Source organism: Furipterus horrens, unplaced genomic scaffold, assembly GCF_987537825.1.
Source record: "Furipterus horrens unplaced genomic scaffold, mFurHor1.1.pri manual_scaffold_1, whole genome shotgun sequence".
Classification (NCBI taxonomy): domain Eukaryota; kingdom Metazoa; phylum Chordata; class Mammalia; order Chiroptera; family Furipteridae; genus Furipterus; species Furipterus horrens.
Genome location: NW_028327171.1, coordinates 117,459,197 through 117,483,164, shown reverse-complemented (window position 1 = coordinate 117,483,164; position 23,968 = coordinate 117,459,197). Strand labels below are relative to the sequence as shown.

Genomic DNA, 23,968 nt, shown 5'->3' with positions numbered 1-23,968 from the left:
AAATCATTACTGAGCCAGAAGCTTTTGTTTGCTTCCTGACTCTTGAGTTTTACTTCCAGTATTTATTACCTTGAGCAAGTCATGAAATTCCCACACTCTTTTTCCTTCTATGTAAGACAAAGATAAAAATATTGATTTTAGATTTCTATTCTGAAAATTTTAAAAATGATATTTGCAATCTCTCAGTTCAGTTCTCGAAGTTGGTAGACACTGATCACTCATCAGCAGGAATTGATATCTCCTTTGCCTTATTCAGAAGTCAAGTCACTGCCTTGGTTTGGTGAAGTGTGGATCAGGGACGATTTTCATCACAATCACTTCGAGAGCTCAGTAAAAGTGCATTTACTGATTTAGAATTTCTGGGGATGGAATTTCTATATTTTTAGCAAGAACCTTCAGAAATATATATGTTAGTTACATTTTGAAATAACTGAGATCCACTGAGAAACTCACCTAGTATTTAACCAGGTTGTTGGACTCTGTAGGTTACCATAACAATGAAAAGAAAACAGCAACACAATTTCTAATGTGTGTTATAGAACTGTTGAGAAGCAGATAGCACACATGCATTTCTCAGATGAAGAATTATGGAAATACAATGAAATAGCCTTCGGCTCCATGTAACTATCATTTTTTGCAGAAAACAAAATGTGGCCATTTGTATTCAGATGGGAAAATTGCTAAGCATCCTTAGTCATCATTTTTGCAAAGGTTTGCTTGCATTTCTACCTATGATACTGCATTCTATTTTCTCCAAGTTTGCTGCTTCATGAACAACAGTGACTATGTCTTATTATGCTGCATATCCTCAGTTCCCAGGACAGTGTCTGTTATAGAAAAAACTCCATAAAGACGGTTCCATTGTTGAAGAGGAGCCTGGGACTGGAGGACTCAATGAGCCTCAGCAGTCCCCTACTTTTCTGCTTCACTATATGATGCTGCTGGCCTCTCCCAAAATTAGTGCTTGAATCAAAAATGTGGATGAGCCAATTAACGGCACTCACAATGGAGAGAACACTCACAAAGCTACATTTTTATAAAACTAGTATATCACATGTTGGTTTGTGAAATTATTTTTCAAAATAAATAAATTAGTTATCAGATGCTGTCTCTAAACCCATGTAATAATAGACTCTGGCTAAGTTCTTCTGCATTTTAGAATGAAGTGGTAGGATAAATAAAATTGCCAGAAAAAAACAAAAATATCTTACTTTTTAAAAAATCAGACATCTACTGGATAATTAGTCTGACCATTTGCTCCAGTAGACATGTGTCTCTAATCCTCACAACTCTAAGAGGTGGAAACTGCTATTCCCATTTCACTGATGAACAATTGAAGTTCCAAGAGACTGTGGGATTCACAGTCCTCAGCGCCAGACATAAATCAAGATTTTCCACTTCCTGAGTCAAGATTTCCTATTGATTTGTTTGTTTGTTTGTTTTTTGTTTGTTTTGGTAATTTTCATCCACTGTCTGCTTTTGAGTTTTAAGAGAAAAAGATATCCTTACAAGTTCTATGGAAAAGGCTTGACAATTAATTCTTGTTTTTGGTAGAACATCAAGACTGTTAACAAGTTTTGTTCTCTCATGAAAATAACCTAGTTGCTAATTCAGTTATTTATTAAAATATCATATCCCTCCAGAACTTGATTTTTATTTGCAAGACAGTCTCCTTCCTGCGGATTTTCCTTTGCCATGGACCACCACACAACTAGACAGAGCATGAGTGGGAATTCTGCACCCTCACCTGTGACACTGCAGTATACTTGGAGAGGTTCCAGGGGCCCGCTGCCATCCGGGTCAATGTAGAAGAAACCAGCCGTGTTCCCTTGGTGGCTGTACACCTCGCAGGATCGCTCATAGAGGGCTGAGAAGACACAAAGGCAGCAGGGAGGAAACTTTGCTTGACTACATACACATTCTTTAGATGAATCAGTGGCTTCTAATTATATTGACTGTCAATATTGACTTCCTTTCCTTCTTCTATAACCTTTGTTAACTCCCAAGTATTAAAAAACTAACATCCCAATGCTTATTGGAGTCACATCCTCCATTCGTCATAACAGTCATTCTAACCAGCTCAGAGGTCATATCTTTCAAAAGGGCTCCCCTTACCTCTGCTATGGCCCTTCTCTGTTCTGAAACTGAACATATACAGTTATGACTTTTTACTAATAAAGTAAAATGTAACTTTCTTATTTATATATATCCAGACCTCAGCACAATAACTAACATATAGTAGGTGCCCAGTCAAGTTTATTTTGACTCAAGCATTTACTGAGTTCTTAAAATATGTCAACAATGTGATTGTCACCAGATGACAGGACATAAAGGAAGCAATCAGCCTGTGCCTTATGAGCTCAGAGTTTGGTTGCAGCCACAAAGGTCTTTATGTGTCTAAAGAGAGGCAGACACAGGTGCCAAGAGATAAGGTGCCTTGACCAATCTGCAGATAACAAATAAATTTCATTACACCAACATGAATGAATCTACTCAGGTGTAAAGGAGGCATCTGCTGCCTCATACATGAGAATTCAGGATGTTGCCTCAAGCTTTAGACAAAATGGTGTAACTCAGAGCAACATGTACACATCCAATTGTGTCATCTTTCCATGCTTAAAACACTTCAGTGGCTCCCAACAGCTTTACAGATAGAGCACCAACTCTTCACCTTCTCCAACATGACCCTGTGGTGGATGCCCCATTCCAGGGAAATGAAGCTGCAGTTTGCCATGATCAAGTTTGAAGGTTGTATCAAATAATTCATTATCAATAAAGTTTTAAATATTGAGAGGTTTTATGTTTTTATAAATTAGAGTGAATTCAAGGTTATCCTTGTACTCACAGTCTTCTCTCTTGCAACCACATACATTTACTGATGCAGGAGGTATGTGGGAGAATTATAGTTGCACCCTGCATACTGATCATAATATATAGCTTATTTCTCTTTGCCCAGACCTGATAACACCTGAGTGTGTTATATATATGGAAGTCACCTCCATGTGTGGTGCCTCTCCACAAGCCACTTCCATACATCTAAGATAGCAACCATATGAAAGGGTTGCTGCCATTCCACCCAGGCAGCATTTGGTGGTGGGGGGTGGAGGCGGGGATTATACAGTGGTTAAGGAGTTGAACCCTGGAGTCAAATTGGATGGTTTTGCATTATAGGGCTACAAATTACTACCTATGGGAGCTTGGATAAGCTAATTCCCCCTAGCAAGCAACCACTAAGCTAATTCGTTCTATCCTCACCTCTTGGTATTCATATCTTGCTCATTAATTCATGACCTCTCCTTGAATGTGGGCTGGACTTACGGACGTGTTTCTAGCAGAATATGACAAAAGTGATATATATATAATTTCCAAGTCTTGATTATAAAAAGACAGTGGATCCCACCGTGGGTAATCCTGGATAACTCACTCTGGGAGGAGCCAACTTAAGAAAAGATCCACATGAGTGAGCGTGGAAGCTCATGAGATATGTCAAGGAATTAGCTCTGAAACAAAGCTCTACCATTAAACACTGAAATGATCATCGCCCTGGCTTATGTCTTAACTGCAGCCGTATGAAAGACCCAGTCAGAAGCATTCAGGTTCTATAACATATAAAGTAGTGATGTCTGTTGTTTCCAGATGCTGCATATTGCTGGGATTCATAATACAGCAATAGATAGCTAATAAATTCTCAAAACATTAATTTTCTCATGTGGATATAGGTATAAAAAGACCTACCTCATACAATTGTAGTAAGGATTCAAAGAGATAATATGCATACATCACTTAGCATAGTGCATGGCACATAGGACTTTGTTGATAAATATGAACAATTATTTTTACCATTATTATTATTATTATTATTGCTATTGTTACTGTATTGTTTCACGCAATATTGCCTCTTATTTTTTTGGCAGGTTCTTTTTTCTTTATTTGATTACTTTTTTGGTAATTTCTTTTAGTGATAATAAGCTTTGTGATTTTTTTAAAATGTGTTTTATTGATTATAATATTACATTTGTGCCAATTTCCCTTCCCTCTGCTCCCCTCCACCCAGTGGCCCCCCTCCCTCCAGTTGTCCCCCCCTTTTAGATCATGTCCATTAGTTGTGCATACAGTTCTTCTCAACCTCTCTCTGTCTATTCCATTCCCTCCTACCATGATCCTTAATGCCTATATCATCTCCCTCCCTCTCCCCATTCCCCCTCCCTGTTGACCTCCCCCCAATATGTTCCCCGTACCTATAGTTCTTTTTCCTCTCTCGTTGCCTGTTTAGTTTGCCTTTGTTTCAATTCCCTAGCTTCTGTTGTTTCTTGTGATGCAGTTTTCATTTTAGATTTCATTGTCTTGATCCTCCTTTTTCTAAACCAGTCCCTTTAACATCTCATATAACAGTGGTTTGGATCTAATGAACTCTTTCAGTTTTATTTTGTCCTGGAAACACTTTCTCTGTCCTTCTATTCTGAATGACAATTTCGCTGGATAGAGTATTCGTGGTTGTAGGTTTTGGATTTTCATTACTTTGAATATTTCTTGCCAGTCCCTTCTTGCCTGCAGGGTCTCCCTTGAGAAGTCAGCTGATAGTCTAATTGGGACCCCTTTGTACATAATTCTTTTCTTCTCTCTTGCTGCTTTTAAGATTCTCTCTTTATCTTTAATTTTTGACATTTTGATTATAATGTGTCTTGGAGTGGTTCTCCCTGGGTCCAGTTTTTTTGGAACTCTCTGTGCTTCCTGGACCTGTAAGTCTATTTCCTTCCCCAAGTCTGGGAAGTTCTCCTTTATTATATTTTCACTCAATTTTTCAAGTTCTAGTTCATCTTCCTCGCTCTCTGGCAAACCAATGATTCTTATGTTGGGCCTTTTATAGCTGTCCCAGAGGTTTCTGACCCTCTCCTCGTTGCTTCCCATTTCCTCTCTCTGCATTGGTTGACTGCTTGTTCCTTCTCCATATTCCAGTTTGTTGAAATGAACTCTGGATTTTTTTTCCTCACCATCTGTCTCGTATGTGGTTTTGTTCCTTTCGTTATGAGTGTTTTTCGCTTCTTTCTCATCTTTTTCCAGATCTTTTGTGAATTCTGTAAGCCACCTGATAACAAAGGCCCAGAACTGAGCAGCTTTGTGATTTTTAAATTGTGAATCAGGAAGCTCTTATGAAAAAAATATAGACCGTACCTCTCTTCTGGGCAGAGATGTTAGATTTTAATTCTTTCTTTCCCTAGCTTTCTAAAGATATCTTTTATTGTTTGCATTGATCATAACTTTTATTTTATTTTAAAAAAATTTGATTTATGTATTGTTTTGCTATTACAGTTGGCTCCCTTCTTCCTCTATTGCTTCCCCCAACCCAGATTAACCCATTTTCCCACAGTCAATCCCCATGTAGTTGTACATTTACATGGGTTATTTATACTAGTTTCTTTACTAAACCCTTCCCCTACTTAACCCTCTTCTCTCCCTCCCCCCCCTTCCCCTGGTAACTGTTAGTCTGTTCCTTGTTTACATGCTTCCAGTTCAGTTTTGCTCATTTGTTTTTGTTGTTCATTAGTGTCCTGTATTAGGTGATATCATATGGTATTTTTATTTTATTGCTTGGCTTATTTCACTAAGCATAATTCTCTAGCCATGTTGTCACAAATGGTGGGAGTTCTTTCTTTGTGTTGCATAGTATTCTATTGTGTAAATGTACCACAGCTTTTTGATCCACTCATCTACAGATGGTCACTTAGGATGTTTCCAGCACTTGGCTAATGTAAATAGTGCTGCTATGAACATAGGGGTGCATCATATCTTTTTAATTGGGTTTTCAGGATTCTTCGGGTATGATCTTAGCAATGGAATTGCTGGTTCAAAAGGCAGTTCCATTTTTATTTTTTTGAGGTAATTCCATACTGTTTTCCATAGTGGCTGCACCAGTCTACATTCCTACCAACAGTGCAGTAGGGTTCCCGTTTCTCCACATGCTCATCAGCACTCATTGTTTGTTGATTTGTTGACGATGGCCATTCTGATTGGTGGGAAGTGGTATCTCATTGTGGTTTTAATCTGCATCTCTCTGATGGCTAGTGATGTTGAGTATGTTTTTATATACCTATAGACTCTGTATATCCTCCTTGGAGAAATGTTTGTTCAGGTCCTTTGCCCATTTTTGAATTGTGTTGTCTGTTTTCTTGGTGTTGAGTTGTAAAAGTTCTTTATATATTTCAATGATGTTGATGCTTCCCACCCATGAATATGGTATAAGCTTCCATTTATTTGTATCTTCCTTAATTTCTTTCTTCAATGTTATGTAGTTTTCTGAGTATAGGTCTTTTAGCACTTTGATTTAGTCCCAGGTATTTTCCTTTTCTTTTTTTAAGTATATTTTATTGAATATGTTCTTACAGTAGTCCCAGTTTTTTCCCCTTTGTTCCCCTCTTCCCAGTACCCCCTTTCCCCAGCAATTCCATCCCCTTAGTTCATGTCTCTGGGTCATGCATGTAAGTTCTCTGGCTTCACCTTTTCCTATATTATTCTTAACTTCTCCCTGTCTATTTTGTACCAACCAATTATGCTTCTTAAACCCTGAAACATTTCCCCATTTCTTCCCCTTCCCCCTCACAGCTGATGACCATCCAAGTGATACCCGTACCTATGATTCTGTTCCTATTCTAGTTTGCTTAGTTGAATTTTGTTTTTATTTTTTAGATTCAGTTTTGGATAGTTGTGAGTTTGTTGTCATTTTAATGTTCATAGTTTTTATCTTCTTTTTCTTAAATAAGTCCCTTTAAAATTTCATATAATAATGTCTTGGTGATAATAAGCTCTTTTAGCTTTACCTTGTCTGGGAAGGACTTCATCTGCCCTTCCATTTCTAAATGATAGCTTTGCTGGAGAGGTATCTCTCTGCGTTTCTCTTGCTGCTTTTAAGATTGTCTTTTTATCTTTCAACTTTGGCATATTAATTATGATGTGTTTTGGTGTGGTCTTCTTTGGGTCTAGCTTGTTTTGGACTCTTTGTGCTTCCTAGACTTGTATGTCTGTTTCCTTTTCCGGATTTGGTAAGTTTTTCTGCATTATTTTCTCACATAAGCTTTCAATTTGTTGCTCTTCCTCTTTTCCTTCTGGTACCCCTATGATTCAGACATTGGCACATTTAAAGTTGTCCCAGAGGTTCCTAAGCCTCTCCTCATTTTTTTCAATTCTTATTTCCTCATTCTGTACTGGTTGACTGTTTTCTTTCTTCCTTATGTTCCAAATCATTGATTTGAACCCTGGTTTCCTTCCCTTCACCATTGGTTTTGTGTGGATTTTACTTTGTTTCATTAGCATAGCCTTCACTTCTTTCTTTATGTGTTTGCCATACTCAAGCATATCTGTCAAGCCTGTGAGCATCTTTGTCAGCAGTGTTTTGAATTCTTTGTCTGCTAGGTTGGCTATTCTCCTCACCACTTAGTTCTTCCACGGAAACCTTGATCCGTTCCTCCTTTTGGGCCATACTTCTCTGTCTCCTCATCTTGACAGGCTCCTATTTTGTTTGCCTCCTGTCTTAGGTAGAGCTGTCACTCATGTTATGTTGTAATGAGTGGAGCCTTAGGTATTCGTCAGTACAGGGCAACCCCTTTCACCAAGTTGTGGTGCTGTATGTTGGGGAGGGGTCAGAAAGGGAACAATGCCACTTCCCCAGCACTTGCCCTTTTTCCAGGCACCTCTCCCACTTTTGTATGACACTGGCACCTCTCTAGTTGCTGCCCTGGCACTTATTCCCAGAGTGTGTGGGTCTGCTGATATTCTAGGACTGTGGGGGCCCTTTAAACAAGTGGACTCTGCTGAGAGGCTGACAGTTTCTTCCTCTGCCCCAACCCCCACTGGTTTGCACAGTCAGAAGCAATGAGGCTTGATTTTCCCTGGTGCTGGGACCGTGAGCTGCAGGATCTGGTCAGGAGCTGGGAAAGCTCCACAGGTATCTCTCTCCACTTTTTAAAATGTGTGACTGTGCTTTCTGTCAACCTGTCACAGCTGCTGCCACCACAACGCATCTTTTCTGCCACGGCTCCACCCCTCCTACCTGTCTGGATGAGTATTCCTTCTTTATATCTTTGTTTGTTCTACTTCCATATAGCTTGACTTTCTGAAAATTCTGTTTGTCTCAAGTTTTGAGGTATGTAGTTGTATTCTTTCTTAGTTGTGGAGGGAGACCCAGCATGTCTGTATAGGCCTCCATCTTGGCTGGAGGTCCTTTTATTTTTCTTGTTGCTATAGTAAATGGGATTTTTTACTACTTTCTATCTCTGATATTTTATTGTTTGTGTAGAGAAATGCCTTCGATTTCTGAATATTGACTTTGTACCCTGCTATTTTGCCAAAAGACTTATTATGTTGAGTAGTTATTTAGTGGAGCCTATAGGGTTTTCTATGTACACTATCATGTTATCTACAAATAATGACAGTTTTATTTCCTCTTTATGAATCTGAATGCCTTTTATTTTTTCTTCTTCTCTGATTGCTGTTGCTAGGACTTCCAATACTATGTTGATTAGGAGTGGAGAGAGTGGACATCCTTGTCTTGTTCCTGACCTCAGGGGGAATGCTTTAAGTTTTTGTCCATTGAGTATGATTTTAGTTTCAGGTTTCCCATATATTGCCTTTATTATGTTGAGATATGCCCCGTCAATTCCCATTCTGCTGAGTGTTTTCATCATAAATGAATGTTGTACTTTATCAAATGCTTTTTCAGTATTTATTAATAAGATCCTGTAATTTTTGTCTTTCATTCTGTTTATGTGGTGTAGAATGTACATCGATTTTCAAATATTAAACCATCCTTGCATCTCTGAGATGAATCCCACTTGATCGTGGTATATAATCTTTTTAATGTGTTGTTGGATCCTGTTTGCCAATATTTTGCATCTATATTCATCAATAATATTAACCTGTAGTTTTCTTTCTTTGTTGCGTCTTGATCTGGTTTTGGAATTAGGGTGATACTAGCTTCATAGAAAGAGTTTGGGAGTCTTCCTTCTTGGATTTTTTTGTAATAGTTTGAAAAGGGTAGGCATTAGTTCTTTCTTAATTGTTTTGAAAAACTCACCTGTAAAGCCATCCCATCCAGGGATATTGTGTGCTGGGAGATTTTTTATTACTACTTCAGTTTCACTTTTTGTTATCAGTCTGTTCAGGCTTTCTGCTTCTTCTTGGTTCAGTTTCGGAAGATTATATGTTTCTAGAAATTTGTTCATTTCATCTAGGTTGGCAAGTTTCTTGCCACACAGTTGTTTGTAGTAATTTCTTGTAATTCTTTGTATTTCTGTGATATTCGTTGTGATTTCTCCTCTTTCATTTCTGAATTTGTTTGGCTCCTCTCTCTTTGTTTTTCTCGATAGCCTGGCTAAAGGCTCGTTGATTTTGTTTCTCTTTTCAAAAAACCAACTTCTAGCTTTATTGATTTTTTGAATTGTTTGTTTAGTCTCTATGTCATTTAATTCTGCTCTGATCTTGAAGATTTATTTCCTTCTACTTGCTCTGGGATTTGTTTGCTGTTGTTCTTCTAGTTCTTGTAGCTGTAGGGTTAGATTTTTTATTTGAGATTCTTCTATCCTTTTTTGGTAGGACGGTATTGCTATTAACTTTACTCTCAGGACTGCTTTTGGGTTTTCGGCTGTTGTGTGTTCATTATCATTTGTTTCCAGAAATTTCTTGATTTCTTCTTTGATGTCATTGTTAACCCATTCATTATTTAATAGCATGTTATTCATTCTTCATAAGTTTGAATGTCTTTCTGTTTTTTTTACTGAGGTTGATTTCCAGTTTTAAGCCACTGTGATCTGAGAAAATGCTTGATATAATTTCAATTTTCTTAAATTTGTTGAGTCTTGTTTTGTGTCCTATATGTGGTATATCTTTGAAAATGTTCCATGTGCATTTGAAAAGAATGTATATTTTCCTTCTTTGGGATGAAAATTTCTATATATTTCAACTAAGTCTTTTGATCTAGAGTGTTGTTCAATGCCTTGATATCCTTGGTGTTTCTTTGCTTCAAAGATCTGTCCATGGTTGATAATGAGGTGTTAAATTCCCCTACTATGAGTATTTTGCTGTCTATATTCTCCCAATATTTTCTTATATATTTGGGTGCTCCTATGTCAGGTGCATATATGTTTACAAGGGTTATATCTTCTTGATGGATTGTTCCCTTAAGTATTAAGAAATGTATTTCTTTCACTTTTCTTTATGGCCTTTGCTGTGAAATCTGTTTTGTTTTATATAAGTATTGGTACAACATCTTTTCTTATGTCCATTTTCTTGGAATACTTTTATCAATTCATTCTCTTTTAGTTTATGTGGATCTTTTGTTTTGAGATGTGTCTCTTGTAGACAGGATATATGTGGGTCATGTTTTAATATTCATTCTAATCACCTATGTCTTTTGATTGGCACATTTAATCCATTTACATTTAAGGTTATTATTGACAGGTATTTATTCATTTTTCTTTTTACCTGTGTTATTCTCCTTCTCTCTCTTTTTCTTTTTCTTAAAGCATTCCCTTTAGCATCTCTTGGAATGCTGGTTTGGTGGAGATGTATTCTTTTAGTCTTCCTTTGTCTGGGAAACTCCTTTTTTCACCTTCTCTTTTGAATGAGAGCCTTGCTGGGTAGAGTAGTCTTTGTTGTAATCCTTTGTTTTTTATTACTTGAAATATGTTTTTCCATTCCCTTCTGGCTTATAGTGTTTCTGTTGAGAAATCCATTGATAGCCTTATCAGAGTTCCCTTGTATGTTATTTGCTGTTTTTCTCTTGCTGTCTTTAGGATTCTCTCTGTGCCTTTCAATGTTGCCATTTTAATTATGATGTGCCTTAGACTGGGCATTCTAGGGTTTATCTTCATTGGGACCCTCTATACTTCTGAGACATTTTCTCTCCTCATGTTTGGGAAGTTTTCTGTCATTACTTTCTCAATCAGGTTTTCTACCCTTGCTCTTCTTCTTCTCCTCCTGGTATCCCTATAATAAAAACATTGTTGTGTTTTATGCTGTCCTGAAGTTCCCTCTTCATTCTTCTTCAGTCTTTTTTCATTTTGTTGCATTGTCTGGAAAGTCTTTTCAATGTTGTTCTCTAACTCACTGATCCGATCCTCTGCTTAATTTAGCCTGCTTATGATTGCTTCTATTGTCTTCTTCAGTTCAGAAATTTTATTCTTCATTTATCCTGGTTCTTATTGATAGTTCCTATGTCCTTTTTTTTTATGCTGGTGTAGTTCTCAGTAATTTCCTTGTAGCTTCCCTGGAGTTTTTTTGTAGCTTCCCTGAAGTTTTTGTAGTTCCCCTGAAGTTCATTTTAGTTTTCTTTGTGTTTGTTGAGTTGATTGAGCTTCCTTGTTACCATTGTTTTAATTCCATGTCTGACAGTGTGCTTGCCTCTATTTCATCTATCCCTTCTTCTGTGGATTTCTCCTTTCCTTTTGGTGGGGTATTGTTTCTTCTTCTCCCCATTATAGATGTCTGTTCTTGCTTGTTTCTGCTTCTTAGATTGATCCACTCTTATTTTATGCCTTTGTGGTGTTACCTTCTGTGGTAGGAATCCTTTTTGATTCAGTGGTGCAGACTCCTTGATCTTCTTAACTTGATGCTGTTTGGATGCCCTTTATGCCTTTTATTTGGACTCTCTGCTATTATTTTGGTTTTGGTTTTTGTGTTACTCTTTGAGGGGTCCTCCCCTTGAATTAGCTGACTGAGAATCACTCTGCCCACTTCATACAATTGTTGAGCTCCCTCCAGCTGATGACTCTTGGAGGAGAATAGTCAGCTTATGAGATTTTTCCCATAGTACTGGAGTCTGCCCTAGGATCTGGTCTGCTGCTCCTCTAGCTCTTTGTCCATAATCAGTGCCCAGAGTTTTCCAAAGCTCCTCTAGTTCACTTCACCCTCTTTTGGTTGCAGCTCAGGTCAAGCGTGGCAAGTGCACTTTTTCTGCCAGCTGCTAGGTGGGCTCAAGTGGCCTTCAGGCATGATTGCTGGGGGGTGTTCCCCTGTACCAGCGGGTGGATTGTGGTCATCCACTATGCTGGGGGGCAGGCAGGGGCGATACCCCACACCTGGCAGGCCGGCGTGCTGACCAGTGGTGTTTTCCTGCACTGGAGAGCAACTGAGAGTGTTCCCTATGCTGTCTTGGGGCACATGGGCCGGTAACTTTCTCCTGCTCTGGCAGGTGGGAGTGCCAGGGGCATTTCCCCACGCTAGTTGTCATGGCACAGGCTGGTAGTGCTCCCCTGCTCCAGCGGGTGGGTGGGCCAGGGGCGTTCCCCTGCACCAGTATTTGGGCAGGGGCATTACCCTGCGCTAGGCTGGAGCTCCTGCCGGGATGGTGGGGATAGGGCCAAATGCGCCCCTGTGAGTGAGCTCCCACGAGTGGGCTCCTGCACATGCACTCCTCAAGGATCTCACCCCTCCCCAAGCCTTTCCTCTCCGATTGGCAAAAAACAATAAATAAGTTGCACACACACACACACACACACACGCAAAGAATGCTGCTCCCAGCCTCCCAGAGCCAGATACCACCTGGCCAACTCCTGGCTCTGCCAGCAGGCACAGCCTGGATCTCCACCTCCAACTGCTCTCAGGGAAGACCCAAGGGCATTGGAAAAACTTTGTGCTCTACCAACCACTGCCCAGGGAACTAAGCCTAATGGAACTCATGTCTTCCTCTGGTCTCCTCTGTGAATCTCACCAGACAGGTCACTCATAAATGGCCTCCTCCACCACCAGCAGCATCAAGGTTTAACTCCTGCCAGTTTCCAGATGTTAACTGAGGTGCTCTGTCCACATTTAGCTGAAACTAGACCAGTCTCGGGAGCAAACAAGGGCAGCCTCTGCTCTCTTATCCACCATCTTCCCAACCAAATTTTAATTCTTAGTTCATTTGGGTTATTTTTAGTTTTTGGCTATTTCAGTTGTAGAATTTTTGAATTCTATAGAATGTTTACTTTTCCCTATGAATACTCTTTTCTTAATAACATGCAATTTCTGATTCATTGATGCACTATAGCTCTAATATTCCTGCAGATATTAATTATACCGTAGTTTCTTTGACATTTTCATCTTTTTAAACATGTTTCTTCCAGCCGTGTATGTGTGTGTCTTTCATGTTAGACTCTTTTCTGAAATGTTAGGTAATCTTCTGTAGTCCTCTCATATTTAACAGTGCTTTCTAAAATACTGATTGCTCTAAGCAAATATGTGTGGTTTGCTCTCCAAGGACTTTACTGCAGTGGGTCACATCTTGGGAAATCCCCATGTTAGTGGCTTTAGGTATCTTCTCTTGGTCTTGTTAGCTTCTATAATTCAGAGGAATACTTTACATGAGACTTGGAAAGTGAAAGTGACATAACACACACATTCATTTATGTTTGTACAGTCAGTGCAGGGCATGAAGTGCTATTGTAGATTACACATGCTGTCACTTAACTTCAGACTTAAGTTATTAATGTGGTTCATCAGGCCACACCAGTTGTTGCTCCAGATAGGTCATCTCTTCCTTCAGCTTCCTTAACTCCCAGGCTGGTATGTATTTAGATCACTTATGATCTTAGTTATGGGATCATAACTAAATTTGAAGGTTTAGTTGTATTTAAGACTTAAGGTACTTCTCTGATCGGGTGTCAACTGAGCCACTAAAAACAATTTATGTCATTTACTATTGTTTATAGGAAGCTTTATAAAGAAGTAAAGATATGTTCAATCACCAACTCTTCCAGGAAGTACAAACTAGTGTATTTGTATCTTTACTTGTTTATTGTGTTGTTCTTCCTATACTGCTGGCCTAACACATGACATAACATGTAGTGCATACACATTTACTGAAAACCTACTAATTTTTCAGTAAATCTAGCCTAGGCTCTCAGTACACTAAACAAAAAGACATGGTTCTAGGTCTCAGGTACTTAATGGTTTTAAACTTATGAAAATTAATCCCAATATAAATAGAAAAACATTAAAGACCAATTCTTATAAAATAAAGAAAAAAATTATTTAAATGCATTTAAAGGTTTTTCCTAGAACAAGAATCAGATATATATTTTTAAAGTGTAGATTGTTATAATGTCATTTATATTTCTCCAAAGCACAGCAAAAGAAAGAAATATTTCAAATTACTATACAAAGTAAATGATAGAGTAGGTAGGTAGACAGGCATAAGCAGAGTTGGAACTATAGGCCAAATACAAAAGGTCATCCAAGGCAGAAAGCCCCAGGTGTCTAGCATTGTAGGGTGGAAACTCACCCTCAGTGTGACTTGTCCTTACATAGCATATCCACTTGTTAAGCTTTTTAGACCCCTCCCTGACCTTTCATATTGCTGATGATGGGGTTTGGACCCTTCTCTGACCTTCTTTCCCCTGGCATGTCATTAGTCATGTGGTTTAGACCCCATTAGGAGAGGAACAAGGAGGCTGGAGAATAGCCTCATAGGACTCCCAGACAAGCCCTTCCACAACCACTTCCTTAAGCATTAAGTCCTCATGAAAATTAGGTTCCTGTGCATATCAAATACTCTTAGGAACAAAATATGTGGTCTGTTGACCACGGAGACATGATTATGGCCAAACCAGAGAAAGCATCTATGTCTCACTTGTGTTTCAGCCCCAGGCCCAGAAAATCATCAAAATCAGATAAAGTGACACCATGACTGACATCTTGTCCAGCTGCAAGGATTAATGACCCTCTCCCCTAGTGCTGACCAATCAGTAGATTCCACAATCCTAAAAGGACACATTTGGAAAGCTGAGAAATATTCTATTTAGATCCTCCCCTGAGACCTCCCTTAAAATATCTGACTTTGGAAACCAGATAAAACCCCTTAAGACAAAGAACCCAGTGCTCACTCTCACTCTCTTTTGAGCATTCAGCACCTTTCCCCACTCCCTTCTTTCCCAGGTGTGAACTCTCTGGAGCACATTTGTGCCTTTCCCCTCTCCTTCCCCCAGGTACATTTTCTTTGTCTTTCTTTCTCCTAAGCTCCAAGAAACCTTCTTTTGCCTCTGTAATTTGTTTCCTGAGTCCACGTAGCCCAGCTGGTTTCCTTTTTCCATGGCTTACTTTTTATACCACTGAGACTTTCTAAATAAATTTTGGCATGTATTTGATTTCTTGGTTCTGATTATTTTCTCAGCCAAACTCAAGGACTGAGGTCTAACCTTCTGGTGCTTTTTGCTGTTAACACTAAGTATGATATAAAGATGATCCCCAAGCCTAAGAAATATCACACCAAAAACAAAACAAACAAACAATCAGACAAAAACTTTAGATGCATTTATGAATATTACTAAAATAATACTTAAAATATCAGCAAATAGAAGCCAATAGCATATTTTAAAAAGTCATAATGGACAAGTGGAGGCTTAATCCAAAAGTGCAGGAGTGGTTCAATATTAGAAAATTACATATCTCTCTATATAACTATATATGAAATAGGGACAGGGGAAAAATTAAATGATCATCTCTACTTATTTAAAAAGACAAGATGTGCCCTATGCAAGTTCTAAATTGCCACTGGAGGCCACTATAGGAGAACATCAAATTTCTTGCTAGGAAGGAGATGAAAGCATGAAGGAAAACTAAACAAAGCTCAATCAGTGGCAAGATTTGTCTCAATTAAAAACAGTTAATGTTAGTGCTATATTGTAAGGTCTAACATTATGAGTACACACAAAGATCTGTGCTTAATGAAAAGGATACCAATGGACATATTAAATCTCTTTAGAATAGACTTTTAAATTAATAAAATCAAATATACAATGTAGCTAGACAGAGAATTTAAATCAGTGTTTTCATATTTAAGAAAAGTCTTAATCTAGTCCTGACAGCTAATTTATGCTCTAAGGTACAATTTAAAATGTCCTTGTGAAGCCCATTATCATTCAAGATAATGATAGTAACTCAGAGAGCAAAATAGTTTTATTTAGATCTCACCTTTTCAAGTACCAAGGTCAAAGCTAACTTTTGTGACTTCTCATTTATATTTCTGTTGTAAAACTATAGATATAGATATAAAATTTATAAGACAAGTACATCATATTATATTGTTAATGCTTTAAATATATTTCACTACTATTTCTCTCCTTGCTCTTATGTCCCCAGAAGTCTAATATTTACCACATGATGACATATTTAGTTATAGATTTACATACACAGCCTATAGACAAAAATAAGATCAAATTGATCCTATCAAATAAATGCTTGTGAAGCATTTTGCATTTAAGAGGCAGTCATTAAATTAAGTTTATTAAACGTGTGTGCAGTAGGTTTCTGAGACTGCGTTGGCTTGTTTTCAGTGAAGAAAAGAAAAAAAAATAGTATGTTAAAACCGATGAGGTTTCTGAAATTAGTTCAAAAAACGTGTCAGGGGATTAAATTAGAAAATAGATCTTTTCATGTTCCAGTGTGCACATAGTTGATACAGATTAAAAATAGACATAGATTCTGTAACATTTTCAGTACTTAGAGGAGGTTATTGGAGATGGAAGCATATTAGTAGTTGCTAATGTTTAGGGATGGAGTGTGAGAGGGGATGTGTGGCTATAAAAGGACAGCATGAGGAGTTCTTATGATGAAACTATTGTACCTTGATTAAGGTCATGAGTATACAAATCAATACATGTAATAGAATTGTGCACAGACCCACACACACATTCCTGCACACACCATTACACACACAAACACACATGTCATAGGAGTGCATGTCAGAATGGAACATTCTAAATAAGCTTTGTGTTTTTTACCAATGTCATTTCCCTGGTTTTGTTTCTTTTCAATTTCCAATAAATTATTTCAAAATAAAAGCTTTATAAAAAGAGGAATGTGAGCCATCAATCTCATTCTAATGTATCTACCCTTTAGAAGTAAAACACATAACCACAGCAAATTATGTGCATAAATGTTCATGGGAACATTATTTATAAAAGCCAAAAAATGGAAATAACCTAAATGCCCATAAAGTGATGAAAGAGTAAACAAATGTGATATTTGTATACAGAAAAATATTATTAGGCAATGGAGGGAATGAAGTGCTGATAGATGCTACAATAAGGATGAATCTTGAACCCTGAAAACATTATGCTAAGTGAAAAAACCAATCTCAAAAGACCACATATAAACAAACAAGTGCTGAGGTGGGGAGAAGATGATGGAGGAGTGAGGGGAGGCTGCACTTTCTGGCTCCCGAGACCCGTCTGTAGTTTGGACTAATTGCAGACAGAACATCTCAGTGAGCAGCTGGACACTGGCAGGAGTCGAGCCTTGGCACTGCTGGATTAGAGAAAAACCATCTGGGAACAACCTATTTAGTGAGGATAACAGAGGAAAAGGGGACAAGATGGGATTTCTGACTGTGTTGGCTCCCCAAGCTGCAGCTGTAAGTACACAAAGGCTTTTTAGTGACCACAGGCTTCCCCAGAGAGGAATCGGGAGGAGAGCGGATCTCTGCCCGCTGGCAGAGCCAGGAGTGGGCCAGGTGGCATCTGGCGCTGAAAGACAAGAAACAGAGTACTGCTGTGCATGTAAGAATGTGATGTTCCTTTATATTTTTCTTTTGTGTACTGCGGAGAGGGGAAGAAAGGTTTGGGGTGATAGGACATTCTTGAGGAGCATAGGAGCAGAAGTGTGCTCGCCCACTCCCCAACACTCCCCTTGGGTCGCACGGGCGCACACAGGGAAGTGCCCTCATCCAATGGCACAGGCATGGAGCCAGGTCACTGGCCACACGTTCGGGTGTCCCTCAGACACACTCCAATAGACATAAGATCAGTGCACCAGTGGGCTCAGGGAAGGCCCACTGGACACGCAGAAAACCATGTGCAGACACCTCTGGCCAGCCCCCAAAGGTGCCAGGCTGGCGCACAGCCCACTTGCGTAAGCTCTACTCGTGCCTGTCCAGGTGGGTGCAGGAACAGCAGGTGGCTGCAGTGCAGGAACAGCAAGAGGTGGCGACTGACAGACGCCCATTTCCACCATGCACAAGTGTCCAGGGCCCCGCTCCAAGGGACAAGAGACCGACTCCCGGGGTGCAGCTCAGCAGGCCTGAGGCTAGTGCACAGGCCACCTTGTGCACGCACGCACTTGCCGGCGCACACAGGCACCCCGGCTGACTCCAACAGGCACCAAATGAATGCACCAGCCACTGTGGGTGCTCAGGAGTAACCCGGGCATGTGACCAACACAGCACACAGGTACACACCACTGCTGCCAGGATTAGGAACCTCTGGCCTGCCTCAATAGACCAGCTGAGGATCCAGAAAAAGAAGACAACACACAAAGGCTGAACTGAGTAAAAACTTTCCTTTTGTATTCTTTAGGGTTTTTTTTAAAAAATTTTATTTCTATTTTGGTTTTTATATTTGTATTTTATTTTAATTTTTTAAATTTCTTATTTTTTATTTTAATTTTAATTTTTACTTTTATTAAAATTTTTTAAATTATCTCTTTAATTTGTTTCATATCATCTCTCCTCATCCTTCCTCTTTAATTTTTGTTTATTTGTTTGTTTGCTTTGTTTAGCCTCGCTTTCACACTAAATAAATAGAATATAACTTCTATATAAATCTAATACTATCCAATTCCTCTTTCTTACTATATTCTGCATTCTTCTCTCTTTTTCTTTTATTATTATTAACATACAGTATAAATACTACCTACTGTCTTGCATAGTCTCGACACTACTTGCTACTACTATTAATTTATAATCCCCTCTCTCAAAAATCATATTTTTCCTCTTTAAAAAAACAACTCTTATCTATTCTTCCTATAGTACAAAAGCTCTAACCTTTCTACATTTATATTAATACTGACTCATTTGCTGATGATAGAGGGATAGAGAGTGGGGGATATTTTTGAGGGTGTGGGGTTCCTGCTTGGACTGTGTGTTTATGTTTTTAACAGCATCTCCACAAAAGAATTCAAAACAAAGTGGACAGAGTGACTCTGAATCAACTAGCCAGAGGGAAGATTCTACCAAAGAGCATCTGAAATATAACCAGACAGCATAAACAAATGACATAAAGGGTATCCCAAGAACATCAGGCTCAGGAGATCAAAGAGACTGCACCACTGAAACCCCAAGATCTCCTATAAAGAATCTCATATTACAAAGGTGAAAAGTCAAAGCAGACAAATCCAAAAAAACAAAAACAAACAAGAGAAATCCAACATGGTAAGATGCAGGAACAACTTCTCAATGAAAAGAAAAGAGGAATCCCCAGAAAGAGAGGTAGATGGAATAGACATAGCCCAAATGTCAGACATGGAATTCAAAATAATGGTGGTAAAGAAGCTCAATATACTCAACAACCTCAAAAACAACTACGACAACCTCCAAGGAAGTTACCAACAGCTCCAAGAAAATTACAGGGAACATTCAGAGAACTACACCAGCATAAAAAAGGACATAGACACTATTAACAAGAACCAGGAAGAAATGAAGAATACAATCTCTGAACTGAAAAACACAGTAGAATCAATGAAAAGCAGGCTAAATGAAGCAGAGAATCAGATCAGTGAGTTACAAGACAATGTAGAAAAAAATTCCCAGACAATACAACAAAATGAAAAAAAATTGAAAAAGTGTGAAGAAGTAGTAAGGAAATTACAATATAGCATGAGAAAAAATATCTGGATCATTGGAATAAAAGAGGGAGAAGAAGAGAAATGAGGAATGGAGAAGTTGATAGGGGATGTAATGACAGAAAATTTTCCAAACCTGATGAGAGAAAAAGTTATGCAAGTTCAAGAAGCACAGAGAGTCTCAATGAAGAGGATGCAAAGAAAACCCACTCCAAGGCACATCATAATTAAATGGCAACATTCAAAGACAAAGAGAGAATCATAAAAGCAGCAAGAGAAAAACAGCAAATAATATACAAGGGAGCTCCGATAAGGCTATCGACTGATTTGTCAACAGAAACCCTACAAGCCAGAAGGGAATGGTCAAAAATATTTCAAGCAATGAATAACAAAGGCCTACAACCAAGAATACTCTACCCAGCAAGACTCTCATTCAAAATAGAAGGTGAAATAAGGAGTTTCCCAAACAAAGGAAGACTAAAAGAATACATCTCCACCAAATCAGCATTGCAAGAGATGCTAAAGGGAATGTTTTAAGAAAAAGAAGGAAAAAAAGAGGAGAGGAACAGAGGTACAAAGGGAAATGAATAAATACATGTCAATAATAACCTTAAATGTAAATGAATTAAATGCTCCAATTAAAAGACACAGGGTAATGGAATGGATAAGAAAACAGGACCCACATATTTGCTGACAACATTAAACACACCTCATAACAAAAGATTTACACAAACTGAAAGTAAAGGGATATAAAAAAGTATTCCAAGCAAGCAGACATGAAAATAAAAACAAAAAACTGGGGTTGTAGTACTCATATCAGACAAAACGAATTTCAAAGCAAGGGCAGTAAAAAGAGACAAAGAAGGACACTTCATAATACTTAAGAGAACAATCCATCAGAAAGATATAACACTGATAAACATATATGCACCCAACATAGGAGCACCCAAATACATAAAGAAAATACTAGAAGACCACAAGAAGGATATTAACAACAACACACTCATAGTAGGGGACTTCAACACTCCATTATCAACAATAGACAGATCTTCGAAGCAAAGAAACACCAAGGATATAGAGGCATTGAACAACACACTAAACCACATGGACTTAACTGATATGTATATAGAACTTTTCACCCCAAAGAAGCAAAATATACATTCTTTTCAAATGCACATGAAGACATTTTCAAAGACAGGCCACATGACAGGACACAAAACAAGCCTCAACAAATTTAAGAAAATTGAAATTATATCAAGCATTTTCTCAGATCACAGTGGCTTAAAACTGGAAATCAACCTCAGTAAAAAAAACAGAAAGACATTCAAACTTATGAAGAATGAATAACATGCTATTAAATAATGAATGGGTTAACAATGACATCAAAGAAGAAATCAAGAAATTTCTGGAAACAAATGATAATGAACACACAACAGCCGAAAACCCAAAAGCAGTCCTGAGAGTAAAGTTAATAGCAATACCGTCCTACCAAAAAAGGATAGAAGAATCTCAAATAAAAAATCTAACCTTAAAGCTACTAGAACGAGAACAACAACAACAAACAAAGTCTAGGGCAAGCAGAAGGAAGGAAATCATCAAGATCAGAGCAGAATTAAATGACATAGAGACCAAAGAAACAATTCAAAAGATCCACAAAACTAGGAGCTGGTTTTTTGAAAATATAAACAAAATCAACAAGCCTTTAGCCAGGCTCATCAAGAAAAAGAGAGAGAAGACCCAAATAAACAAAATCAGAGAAGAAAAAGTAGAAATCACGATTTATACCACAGAAATAGAAACAATAGTAAGAAATTACTACAAACAACTGTATGGCAAGAAATTTGACAACCTAGAAGAAATGGACAAATTTCTAGAAACATATAACCTTCAAAAACTGAATCAAGAAGAAATAAAAAGTCTCAACAAACCAATAACAAAGAAGAAAATTGAAACAGTAATCAAAAATCTCCCGGCACACAAAAGCCCTGGACCGGATGGCTTCACAGGCAAATTTTACAAAACATTTAGGGAAGAACTAACTCCTACCCTTCTCAAACTATTCCAAAAAATCCAAGAAGAGGGAAAAATCCCAAACTCTTTCTATGAAGACAGTTTTTACCCTAATTCCAAAACAAAGTCAAGGCACAACTAAGAAAGAAAACTACAGGCCAATATCACTGATGAACATAGATGCTAAAATCCTCAATAAAATATTGGCAAACAGGATTCAACAATACATCAAAAAGATCATACACCACGATCAAGTGGGATTCATCCCAGGAATGTAAGGATGGTTTAATATTCACAAATCAATAAATATACTACATCACCTAAACAAAAAGAAAGACAAAAATCATGTGATCATATCAATAGATGCAGAAAAAGCATTTGATAAAATACAACATCCATTTATGATGAAAACACTCAGCAAAATGGAAATAGAGGGAGCATACCTTAACATAATTAAGGCTATATATGAGAAGCCTGAAGCCAACATCATACTCAATGGACAAAACTGAAAGCATTCATTCTGAAATCAGGCACAAGACAAGGCTGCCCACTCTTTCCCTCCTATTCAACTTAGTGTTGGAAGTCTAGCCACAGCCATCAGACAAGAAAAAGAAATAAAAGGCATCCAAATTGGGAAAGAAGAAGTAAAACTATCATTATATGCAGATGACATGAGAGTATACATAGAAAACCATATAAACTCCACTAAAAGACTACTTGATATAATAAGTGAATTTGGCAAAATAGCAGGATACAATATAAATATACAGAAATCTAAGGCATTTCTGTACAGTAAATATAAAATATCAGAGACAGAGACAAAAAAGAAAATACCATTTACTATAGCAACAAGATAAATAAAGTACCTAAGAGTAAACTTAACCAAGGAGATAAAAGACCTGTACTCTGAAAATTATGTAACATTGAAGAAAGAAATTAGGGAAGATACAAATAAATGGTAGTAAATACCGTGTTTTGGGGTGGGAAGAAGCAACATCATCAAAATGGTCATACTACCCAAAGCAATTTACAGATTCAATGCAATCCCTAATAAAATACCAATGACATAATTCACGGACCTAGAACAAATGCTCCAAAAATTCATATGGAACCCAAAAAGACCCTGAATAGAAAAAGCAATCTTGAGACAGAAGAACACAGCAGGAGGAATCACAACACCAGATATCAAACAATTCTACAAAGCCACTGTGATCAAAACAATCTGGTACTGGCATAAAAACAGACATATAGATCAGTAGAACAGAATAGAGAGCCAAGAAATAAATCCAGGACTATACAGTCAAGTAATATTTGATAAAGGAGGAAGAAACATAAAATGGAGTGAGAAGAGCCTCTTCAACACATGGTTCTGGGAGAACTGGACAGGGACGTGTAAAAAAATGAAACTAGACCACCAACATACACCACACAGCAGAATAAACTCAAGATAGATTAAAGACTTAAGTGTAAGCCGTGACACCATAAAAGACCTAGAGGAAAACATAGGCAGGAAAATTTTAGATATCCCATGTAACGATATTTTCATGGATACATCTATTAAGGCAAGAGAAATAAAGAAAAAAGTAAACAAATGGAACTACATCAAACTAAAGAGTTTCTGCTCAGCAAAAGAAAACATCAGCAAGATGAAAAAGAAACCAACCATATGGGAAAACATATTTGCCAATGATATCACAGACAGGGGACTGATCTCTAAATTATACAAAAAGCTTATACGACTCAACATCAAGAAAACAAACAACCCAATTAAACAGTGGGCAAAGGAACTGAACAAACACTTCTCCGAAGAGGACACACAGAAGGTCCATAGACACGTTAAAAAATGCTCAGCATCACTAGCCATCAGAGAGATGCAAAGAAAAACCACAATGAGATACCATTTTACACCAGTCAGAATGGCCGTCATCAACAAATCAACAAACAGCAAGTGCTGGCGAGGATGTGGAGAAAAGGGAACCCTACTGCACTGTTGGTGGGAATGCAGACTGGTGCAGCCACTATGGAAAACAGTATGGAATTACCTCAAAAAACGAAAAATGGAACTGCCTTTTGAACCAGCGACTTCACTGCTAGGATTATACCCGAAAAATCCTAAAACCCTAATTCAAAAGAACTTATGCACCCCTATATTCATAGCAGCACTGTTTACAATAGCTAAGTGCTGGATACAGCCTAAGTGCCCATCTGTAGATGAGTGGATCAAAAACCTGTGGTACATTTACAGTATGGAATACTATGCAGCAGAAAGAAAGAAGGAACTCCTACCATTGCGACAACATGGATGGAACTAGAGAGAACTATGCTTAGTGAAAGAAGCCAGGCAAAGAAAGAAAAATACCATATGATATCACCT

At 38.0% G+C, this 23,968-nt stretch overlaps 1 protein-coding gene across 1 annotated transcript in view; it reads right to left on the bottom strand.

Moving 5' to 3' along the window:
* CNTNAP5 (contactin associated protein family member 5) overlaps positions 1 to 23,968 on the bottom strand; it is a 1,232,224-nt gene that overhangs the window by 434,152 nt on the left and 774,104 nt on the right. The window contains exon 12 of the mRNA XM_090279100.1: positions 1,748 to 1,867. Coding sequence (XP_090135226.1) covers positions 1,748 to 1,867 — 120 coding nt within the window. The remainder of the gene's footprint in view (positions 1 to 1,747; positions 1,868 to 23,968) is intronic.